The sequence below is a fragment of the Arabidopsis lyrata genome (genome assembly GCF_000004255.2).
Source record: "Arabidopsis lyrata subsp. lyrata unplaced genomic scaffold ARALYscaffold_8, whole genome shotgun sequence".
Taxonomy (NCBI): Eukaryota; Viridiplantae; Streptophyta; class Magnoliopsida; order Brassicales; family Brassicaceae; genus Arabidopsis; species Arabidopsis lyrata.
This window is the reverse complement of record NW_003302548.1, coordinates 20,967,882-20,977,796: the sequence shown is the minus strand read 5'-3', so window position 1 is coordinate 20,977,796 and position 9,915 is coordinate 20,967,882. Positions and strand designations below refer to the sequence as shown.

Here is a 9,915-nt window from a genome sequence, read left to right as displayed (position 1 = left end):
TCCCGCCAAAAATTTCCCGCCAAAAAAATTCGCCTTAAAAATTGCGCAATAACTTTTCCCGCAAAAAAAAATTTTTGGCGGGAAAATTTTTGGCGGGAAAAATTTTACGAAAAAATTTTACAAGGTATTTTAAAGGTTTTTACAAGTGTATTAGCGGGAAAATTGGGGGATCACTTTTCCCGCCAAAAAATATTTTGTATTTTGTGGAATTAATTTTGTTTCAAATAAGGGTAAAATGGTCATTAAAAATTAAAAGAGGGCAAACTTAAAAATGGACTCTCAAAGGGGGCATTTTTGAAAAGGGGTATTGAAAAAGGGGCATTTTTAACAATTTCTCAAGTTTTTATGTCCAAGGAAAAAGCTAGCTCAATCTCAATGGATTTTAAAAGATAAAAAATTTTTTATTGGATTTGACATAAATAAGACTTATAGAACATAAATAGAACAATTTCAACAAATTTAAAGCTAAAATGATGGTCGCACTTCTTTCTCGATTTCACTAGTGTGCGGGCAAGTTGGGAACAATGTGTGCACAATTGTCTTTAAGAAGAGGTGGAAAGAACGGGTTCAACGGAAACATATGAGGCCAACAGTTAGCATCAATGGTCGAATATGCCTTGCAACACGCGATTCCAACGTTTCCAAACTTTCCACTGAAAACTGATTTGCATAGCTCGAGTACGCATCCATGGACGTTGAAGAGAGATGACCAACATTTCTCTAAATCGATAGGAGAACTCGGTGGAGATTTTGATTGTAGTGGTTCCTCGTGAGCTACTACTCCTGGAGTAATCAAACCCGTTGCATATAAAACTACAACTAGTACTAAGGAGGCAATAGCTCTTGCTTTGTTTTCCATCTCTTTAATCAATCTTGATCTCTTTCTTCTTTTTCTTGCTTCTTTTCACTTTGATGCTTGGATGATTTGGTTATGTGAAACAACTTAGAATTTATAGAGTGAGAACAAAAGGTATTAATTTACTTACACATTAATGAGACCCGAGTTATATGTTTATAACCAATAAGCAACGGAAGAAATTTAAAGATTTTCAAAAAGTAACCCATGTTGAGTGAATTCTATCACATAATTTTAGTTTGACCTAACTTCTTCATTCTGTCAAACTCATGGTAAAACGTTTAGTAAATATATTTCTACACAATGTTCCTTTCAATGATCTTAACCTAAAGAACGAAAAACCATTTAGTTTATTTATTTGTTTTGTTTATATGTATTAAGTTATGCCTCTCAGCAAATCTTTGCTTTGCTCACATACAACAAAACCAGAAGTTGTCGCCATTATCCAGCCAAAATCAGTTTAAATGGAATTTTACAAAGAACCCAAAAAAAAACGAGAAGACAAACATTTGAGAACCAAAAACGAAGAAGAGCCGGACTTGTTTTGATGTTCTTCAGCTACTTATTGCAATATGCAGAGAGAGAGAGAGAGAGATAGAGAGACCTCATATGATAGATAAGCACATGAAAGTGAATCACGAAAAAGACAAGCTTCTAAACTGCGATCCCAAGGGACTTCTTGAACTTCTCTACCTCTAAGTAGACAGTTGAATAAGGTAGGAACTCAGAGAAGTAATCTCCGCTTAAGTGGTTGATGGCTACAGCGAGTTTTGGGATCTCTAGTGTTTCTTCATTGGTTAGGGTTCTTATGAATCTTGCTGGATTGCCTCCCCATAGTTCACCTGATGGGATCCTTCTTCCTGGTGGCACAACCGAACCTGCTTCCAGGATTGACCGGGTCTCGACCAGAGATCCTTCCATTAGTATTGAGTGTTGGCCAATGATGCACTCTGGTTCGATGGTACATGATCTCAGAAGACTGTATGCGCCCACTGTCACGTACCTGTCGATAATTGTCTCTGCTGGTAATCCTGAAAATTTAAAGTAGACAGTTACCCCAGAATCAAATTTTGATTATCACAAGTAAGAACTGCAGAATTGAGTAAAGATTTAATGTGTTATGTAAAACAAAACCAAGACATAATCTAGCCTTGATAGATAAATTTCATCAATGTGACCAGTTGAATAGATACTGTTCGAATCAAATAAATTCTTCAGACCCTATCAAACCAGAATGGTCTCTCTTCAAATGTTGATATAATAAAAAACATTGAGATGGACCCTTGCCTAAACCTTGGAGCAAAAACAAGCACACATCCTTGTGATACTTGCAGTCACGAGTAACCAGAAAACCAAATCCTTGCAGAAGTCACTCAAAAACCCTTTACAGACACATTGTTCCCAACTTTCTGCTAGGAAACTTCCTACTTCTACACAAGATGATCGTGTGTGGTAGTGTCTACAACCTACCGTGCTAATCTATATAAATCTCAGTATTGAGCTCAATCTTCACTCAGTTTCTTGATTCCTGTAACGCTAATTACTTAAAGAACAACACGTTTACACACACATACTCGGCGAAGTTAAAACGCAATAATGCCTCAGTTCAGTAGACGATTCTTCAAACAAGAAAATCTGTACACAAGAGAACATTATGTTGTAGAACCAATTTACTTTATTATCCATCTAAGTTTTCGAATCTTCAATAAGCTTTTTCTAACTGAAAATAGACGATGAATACCCCTAAATCCCAATCAACATTGTCTTGATTCCATACCAAAAATTGGATAATCAGAACACAAATTTCCGAAAATGGAGAAAAAAATAACCTGTTGGGGACGACCAGGCGGCATGAACAACACACCGTTCCTGTACATTCGAGCAGAATCCGACGGTGATTTTGTTGAGATCGCCGCGCAAAACGGCACCGTTCCAAACCGACGAGCCGTCCCAGACTGTGACCTGACCAGCCAGCACAACGTTGGGTGCCACGTAAGCATCAACGGCTACCTTCGGTAACCACTGTCCCAAAGGAATGATCTGTCGTTGGCCTCTGTAGTCCCATTTCACACGATCCGGCGACGGCGACACCGTCAATTGCGGCTTAGGCACCTCCGTCTTCGTCGCTAACGCCGCTTCCGCAGCGAAGCAACGACGGATCAGGTTAGAAGTAACTCCTCTCCGAGATAATCGAGCTATTGAAGTCGCCATTGCTATGGATTTTGGATTTCTTCAAGGATTTGCAAAGAGGAAAAGAGAGAGAGAGAGAGAGAGAGAGAGAGAGAGAGAGAGAGGTTGTCGAAAGATTCACCTGAAATGAAACGAGATACATATTGGGCTTTTTAACGGACCAATGATCTATAAGCCCAATAATAAGTAAAACGTCGTCGTTTCATTAATTATGTGGATGTAAATATTATCAAGTGGCATTTGAAAACCAAATTAAACCAGATCCCAAACAAACTCCACAAACTGATACCAGATTCAAAAATCAAATTGGTGAAATTTTGATTATATTCACAAATCCGAAAATGTTACAAACAAATCCAGATCTTGCAATCAAACTGAAAAAAAAACAAGCAGAACCGGTTTTTCTGGCTACAATAGTTAACCGGAATAGATGTGGACGTTAATGGCGATGGTGAAGATAGTGATGAGACCAAAGAAGATGATTGCGTGAACGAGAATCGACGCGCCACTCGTCTGCATATTACCGAATTCGACAACTCGACCTCCCGCCGGAATCTGGAAAAGAAGTCCCGGCGATAGAACTACGAAGAGGATCACTGCGATCAACACTGGGCCCCAATCCGCCATAACTTGTTGTTCTAAAGAGAGAAAATGAATTTAGAGAGAAAGAGAGAGAGTGGTGAAGGAGCTGGAGTTTTTTTGGTTTTAGTTAGAGACGAAGCTTCTCGTGTGATGTGAAAGCTAATGGTGTGGTGAACCAATTGTTGGTATCCACGTGCACATACTTTAGGTTTAACTAAATAATTATTTATTTTGGGGGAAAATATTTCGAACAACGTGAATCTTACAAATATGGGCTCTGAGTTTTCGGCCCAGCATGCTAATTCATATCTAATGCATATACACCTGAAGGCTTTCGTTATTGCTGTGAGTTGTGACATTAATTGTTTTCTTTTTTTTTGGTCAAAATTGTTGTGACATCAATTCTTTTCTTTTTTGGTCAAAATTGTTGTGACATTAATTCATTCACTGTGAAAAAGTTGAATATTAAAATTTCTGTATACTAATTTTTGGTTCACACAGATTTCATAACCATGGATGGAACAAATCCTTAAATACATTGTAAAAATGAGACAGAGTGGATAGTTTTAATTTTCATTTTTATTTTTAATCTACACGTTTTTATCCAGATAAAACATAGATTTATAAATTAATCTGTTTAAAGAAAACATCAGTTTGAATTTTCTGTCGTAGACATAATCCAACTGCTAAAAAGAAAGAGTAAAGGAAATCCAAAATTTTGACCAAAAAAAAAAGGAAATCCAATTATCAAACAGTATAAAAATAAAATCCAAAATGTATCAACTCGTGTGTAATAATGACCATATATAGCTAATGACGAAAGTACCTTTTGCCAAATGAGAAACAAATCTCTGATTCCACTTGTCAAGTTCTCAAATCTTAAGGATATAATTGTCAATAACCAAATACTATAAGAAATCAATACTATGCCAAAATAAAAAGCAAAAGACCAAAAGAAAAAGGTAGCGATCGTAGAGCTCAAAGAATCCGATTGGGGGAAAAATTGCAAAACAAAACGTGTTTTCAGAGAGAAAAATCACAGAATATTTCTTTCTTTCTAATTTCTTACATTTTTCCCATCACTTTCCCGGGAGAATCTGTGTAATCCTTCTCTTCTCACAAATCGTCGTTTTCTCTCTTGCCGTTATCTTTCTCACGAACATTTTGAGAAAGGAGGAGAGAAGAGCATCTACGAAACGGAACTGATCCCAACTTCGTTTAGCTCAGTTTTCAATCCATTTGTTGACCCGACAAATTTCGCCTGGTAATAGCTTTGATTCCACGAGTTTTTTGATTCTTTATTAGTCTTTGTTCTTTCGCGTTTGCTTTCGATTCCAGAAAAACCTTCCGTATACGAATTTTTGGTAATCATGTCGTAAGCGTTGACGATTCCGAGGGTTTGATTTCTTCAAAACCATCATATACAGTAGAAATGGCTAGCCAAGGCGGGTCATCAAGACGGAGCTTATCTGTTACGACTGCGTCATTGCACGGAAAGAAGAAATCCATGGATATCGGTGAACGAGGTCCCGACACTGGCCGGAGATCTCTTACTGTTTCTCGTTCTCCTTTGTAAGTCTCTTCTCGCTCTCTCATTGTTAGCTCCTCAGGTTTCTAGGCGTAAATTAGTTTTACGTTGTCTTTTTTCCATTGAAGCTATTGTGATTTGGTATATGATGATTTGGATATGGAGCAGGGGTTTAACAGGAGGCGAGCGAACTGTTAAACGGTTGAGGCTTTCGAAAGCTCTTACAGTACCAGCAACAACAACTATTTATGAAGCTTGTAAAAGGATGGCTTCCCGACGAGTTGATGCTTTGTTGTTGACTGACTCTAATGAAATGCTTTGTGGGATTCTTACTGATAAGGTATGACACTATGACATGGTAAAACTTTTAAGACATATGGAAGGAAATGGAGACTTTTTTGATCTCTCTCTGTGTGTCGTCTTTTTTGGATTTTCAGGACATAGCTACAAGAGTGATTTCACAGGAAGTTAATGTCGAGGAAACACCTGTATCCAAGGTTATGACGAAGAACCCAATGTTTGTTCTCTCTGAAACACTTGCTGTTGAAGCCCTCCAAAAGATGGTCCAAGGTTTGTCTGATTGTTTTTAAGATAGAGAAACCTGATGTTTATCTGATATCCGTGTATGGATCCTTAATGAGGCTATATCTTAACCTAATCTACTACAGGAAAATTCAGACATCTGCCTGTTGTTGAAAATGGCGAAGTTATTGCTTTATTAGATATAGCAAAGTGTCTGTATGATGCGATTGCTCGTATGGAGAGGGCAGCTGAGAAAGGTAAGGCAATAGCTGCTGCTGTTGAAGGTGTTGAAAAAAGTTGGGGGACAAACACTTCAGGTCGGCGAGGAACTGCTCAAATCTCATTTATTGTTTGCTTCTTATTTTATCGGATTTTGAAATGTTCATTATGTTGATTTTTTCATTTAGTTCCCAACACTTTCATTGAAACGCTACGAGACCGGATGTTTAGACCTTCTTTATCAACAATTATACCAGCTGATACAAAGTAGGTAATTTCTTCTTTTTCTTCTTTTTACAATCTTGATTGACGGTTTCCTGTCTCATTTGTTGTTTCAACTTAACACTGCTGTTTGTTCAGGGTTTTAAAAGTCTCACCGACAGACACAGTGTTGACTGTAGCAAAGAAGATGGTTGAATTTCAATCAAGCTGTGCAGTTGTGATAATCGAGGATAAGCTTCGAGGGATATTTACGTGAGTTCTATCTTCTGAAAGCTTTTAAAGTTTTGTCTTCTTTACCCTATAGATTCCGAAAGCCTTACATTCATCCTCATTTCTCGGCTCAAGTGTTTCTACTAACTTTCATTCTGATAATATAATATTAGTTGACTGATATAGGGCTATCTACTTCTGCAAAGACCCATATATAAAACTAGAACAGCTGAATTTGTTCATGAGAATCCCAGCTCAACCAAACCACATTTACCAAATGAAATTCCCTGAGGCCGGGCAGATCTGTTTAATCTCCTATTTATTCGCATTCTTCACTCTGACTAACTTGTTAAATAGATTATCATTGGCTATACTCTTCTGTCTTTCTTTTGAATACTTATCACTAACTTTCAAGAGTTTTGTTTCTCATTTATCTAGTTCCAAGGATATACTGATGCGGGTTGTGGCTGAAAATCTTGCTCCATCTGAGACTCTAGTGGAAACGGTAGGATTAAAAGTTTAGTCTCCTCTTCAGGGTCTTGTATTATCAAGTTTCTAGTTTTAAGTTTTGGATCAATTTTTCAACCGTCTTAGACTCTTATTTCTAGTTTAGTGATAGTTGGTCCTTTTTCTTTAATTTAATCTTTTGTTCTTATTCATTAATACATAGGTTATGACTCAAAATCCAGAATCTACGATAGTTGACACACCAATTGTTGAAGCTCTGCACATCATGCACGAGGGAAAGTTCTTACACCTTCCTGTTACTGACAAAGGTAAGAAGTCTAGAACCTTTTCTATTGTAAAGTCTTGCAAAAATTAAAAGGCAAACACTTGTAAACTATAAATGGGTTTCTGATTGCAGAAGGAGATGTAGTTGCAGTTGTCGATGTAATCCATGTCACTCACGCTGCTGTTGCCACAGTAATTCCCTTCTCTTGAACCGCCTGTGACTTGTTTCGTTCCACTGTTCTCTTTTCTCTAGATACATGTTTTCAATCTTGTAGTTATTTTGATGTGTTCAGGCTGGAACTACAGCGGGAATAGGTAATGAGGCGACAAACACAATGATGCAAAAGTTTTGGGATTCAGCAATGGCATTGTCTCCTAATGAGGACGATGAGGACTCGAGAAGGTTATTAGCTAGTCTCACTTTTGATCCACTTTTTATGGGTTTCTTTTCAAATAAAGAAATAAAGCTTAGTTTTGCTGAATTGGTTGGCAATATGGGGAACAATTTGTTTCAGTGAGAGCTCCATGAAAGTTGCTTCCGAAGCTGAGACAGGAAAATCTTTCCCTTTTGCAAATACATTTTCATTCAAGATTGAAGACAAAAAGCACAGGAAACACAGATTCATTAGCGGTAAAACATAATCTTTGTTTTTGTTCATCAAATAAATAGTTGTAGTCGTGCGTTTAGTTAAACTGGATTGGGTCTTAAATTGCAGATACTCGGAGTTTGACAGAGGTGATAACCGCGATCATTCAGAGGGTAGGGGATGATATCGATCCAGATAACTTACCCCAAATTTTGGTAAATATTTTCTTTACATAAGACAATGATGCAATCTAATTCTTCTCTCGTCACCCCTGAAATGTTAAAATGATGGTTATAATGTGCAGTATGAAGACGAAGACCATGATAAAGTGTTGTTGGCTTCAGATAGTGACCTTCAAGCAGCCATAGAACATGCAAAATCAATTGGCTGGAAGGTAAAGAACGCTTTTCTCCTGCTTTAGAGCTTTGGTTGATATAATTGAAGAACATCAAGAACCTTCATGAGATTGCCCATAAACCATAAACCCTTTTTGCTTTCTTAATTAATTACAGAGTCTGAGATTACATTTGGATGATTCAAGAGAAGGCAAAGGAAGAAGAAGGAGAAGAGCATCAGGATCAGCAGAATCAATGGAGTATGTAGAGACAGACGCTTGGGCTGCTGCTTATAGTGGAGTTGCGGCTGGTGCAGCATTAGTAGCTGGTCTTGGTTTTATGGCTTTTCTCAGAAAATTCGGTCATTGATTCCTCAAAAACACTACAAAAAGTGTTTCTTTAACAGAACAATACAAACAAAAAAAAAAAGAAAAACAGACACAGATTTTGAAGGTTTTGTCTGAAATAATTTTATATACAAAGTCATCTTTGAAATTTTTTAGGCTTCATGATATCAAAACAACAAATATCTAAAACTAAGACATCAATGAGGAATTCAAGAACAAGACTTTGAATCTTTGTCTAAACTGATCTCACTATTGTCAAAAAAATCAAACTCAAACAGAACAAGGGCTTTGCCATGTAGAGATATCTGCTATAAGTTCCCGAAGTTTATCGATAAGTTCTTTGACATGAACATTCTTCTTTGCAATCTCCTGCATGCACAAAAGCTTCAGTTTATTAATGCCAACCGAGAAGAACAAAATAATCATTTCCCATAAGGTTATTAACAACGAAACAAAATGACCAGATGACTGAATTGATTCAAAAAATTATCAACATGTCCATGGTTCTAGAACCGCTTAAGCTATAATGATAAAAACACTTACACTACACAATGGCAAAAAAGAACACTTAATACAAGAAATATGAATCAAACTCAATGCTATGTAAGTTACAGTTACAGAAATCGACACCAAAAACTGTACAAATGTAGTAAAATTCTGATAGAAAATGAACGAGATGAAAATTGCAGAAAGCTTTACCATTCTGAGACTTAAGGCTTGCTCTTCCAACTTTTCGATTTCGTCTTCACTTTCAGGAGATCCGAAACCATTTTCCATTTCAGATGCTTTTGCCTGTAATGGATGAACAAAAATCAAGATTAGGAAACCAAAAGCTCTCATTTGAAATTAGCTAAATAGATGCAGGGCAAGTTCGCAACAAATGAAGAACAAGAAAACTCAACAAGCATTAGATCCTTCATCTAAACTCTCTACATTCCTCAGGACTTTCTACAAGTACTTCGATTGGATCAAGCTGCATATTGATTCGAAGATTTCCTAATCTATATCTCAAGAAGCCCTAGGAATTCAAATTTCCTCAGTCCAGAAACAAATCTCAGAACAAAAGGCTTCCCGAAATAGTTAGTAACATCACATTATGTTCAATACCTTGTGCGAATTTGGAATCGCAGCAAGAACAGCACGAAGCGAAGTCACTGAGTTCTTATACCGAAGACTCGCCTCATCCAAAACACTATTTCCGCTTCCTCCGCCGCCACCACCACCACCAGATTCCGAATGATGCGATGTTCCATCAATCGCAGCCGCATCGACAGAAACGAGAGCCGAACCATTAGAACCCGTCGCCGTCGCGGCGGAACTCGGGGTAGCTGAAGTAGACCACAAAGAAGGATTACAAAGCTCATCATTCATGGCTGAAATTATCTGAAAAGCCGCTTCAATAGTTTCTTCCAAATGCTTCTCTCCTTCCATCGCTAGCTCCTGTGTCGTCATCGTCGTCTTCGAAACCTGTTTCTTCTCCAGCACAGTGAACACGCCTTATCACGGCGTCGTTTACTCAACTATTAATACGGCGTCGTTTATCAAACTATATACTAGTATATTAATAATATAGTTTTTATAGACA

General features: G+C 37.5%; 5 protein-coding genes across 7 annotated transcripts; 1 reads left to right on the top strand and 4 right to left on the bottom strand.

Annotated features, from left to right (window-relative positions):
- Positions 1 to 499: 499 nt before the first annotated feature.
- On the bottom strand, positions 500 to 987 carry LOC9300926 (egg cell-secreted protein 1.2). The gene has a single exon (XM_002864805.2). It carries the CDS (start codon positions 857 to 859, stop codon positions 500 to 502), a length of 360 nt encoding a protein of 119 aa, XP_002864851.1. The 5' UTR covers positions 860 to 987.
- Positions 988 to 1,186: 199 nt separating this feature from the next.
- On the bottom strand, positions 1,187 to 3,145 carry LOC9300925 (gamma carbonic anhydrase-like 1, mitochondrial). Its single transcript, XM_021011930.1, has 2 exons — positions 2,686 to 3,145; positions 1,187 to 1,887 (listed from the first exon to the last, which is right to left on the bottom strand). The coding sequence occupies exons 1-2, from the start codon at positions 3,065 to 3,067 to the stop codon at positions 1,511 to 1,513; spliced, it is 759 nt and encodes a 252-aa protein (XP_020867589.1). The 5' UTR covers positions 3,068 to 3,145; the 3' UTR covers positions 1,187 to 1,510.
- A 194-nt stretch (positions 3,146 to 3,339) lies between these two features.
- Positions 3,340 to 3,765, bottom strand: LOC9302631. Its single transcript, XM_002864803.2, has one exon. It carries the CDS (start codon positions 3,671 to 3,673, stop codon positions 3,464 to 3,466), a length of 210 nt encoding a protein of 69 aa, XP_002864849.1. The 5' UTR covers positions 3,674 to 3,765; the 3' UTR covers positions 3,340 to 3,463.
- Positions 3,766 to 4,592: 827 nt separating this feature from the next.
- LOC9300924 (CBS domain-containing protein CBSCBSPB1) lies at positions 4,593 to 8,478 on the top strand. 3 transcript variants are annotated; one of them, XM_002866512.2, is made up of 15 exons: positions 4,593 to 4,892; positions 5,056 to 5,200; positions 5,325 to 5,496; positions 5,594 to 5,726; positions 5,825 to 5,995; positions 6,086 to 6,164; positions 6,258 to 6,371; positions 6,768 to 6,834; positions 7,000 to 7,105; positions 7,195 to 7,253; positions 7,355 to 7,464; positions 7,577 to 7,692; positions 7,778 to 7,863; positions 7,953 to 8,042; positions 8,161 to 8,478. In XM_002866512.2, the coding sequence occupies exons 2-15, from the start codon at positions 5,061 to 5,063 to the stop codon at positions 8,350 to 8,352; spliced, it is 1,635 nt and encodes a 544-aa protein (XP_002866558.1). In that variant the 5' UTR covers positions 4,593 to 4,892; positions 5,056 to 5,060; the 3' UTR covers positions 8,353 to 8,478. The 3 variants fall into 3 exon arrangements, with proteins under 3 accessions (XP_002866558.1, XP_020882777.1, XP_020882781.1); XM_021027118.1 differs by having other exon boundaries at positions 4,608 to 4,892; positions 5,059 to 5,200; XM_021027122.1 differs by having other exon boundaries at positions 4,608 to 4,892; positions 5,009 to 5,200.
- Positions 8,411 to 9,872, bottom strand: LOC9302630 (mediator of RNA polymerase II transcription subunit 30). The gene is made up of 3 exons (XM_021027124.1): positions 9,438 to 9,872; positions 9,030 to 9,122; positions 8,411 to 8,699 (listed from the first exon to the last, which is right to left on the bottom strand). The coding sequence occupies exons 1-3, from the start codon at positions 9,780 to 9,782 to the stop codon at positions 8,601 to 8,603; spliced, it is 537 nt and encodes a 178-aa protein (XP_020882783.1). The 5' UTR covers positions 9,783 to 9,872; the 3' UTR covers positions 8,411 to 8,600.
- Positions 9,873 to 9,915: the final 43 nt, after the last annotated feature.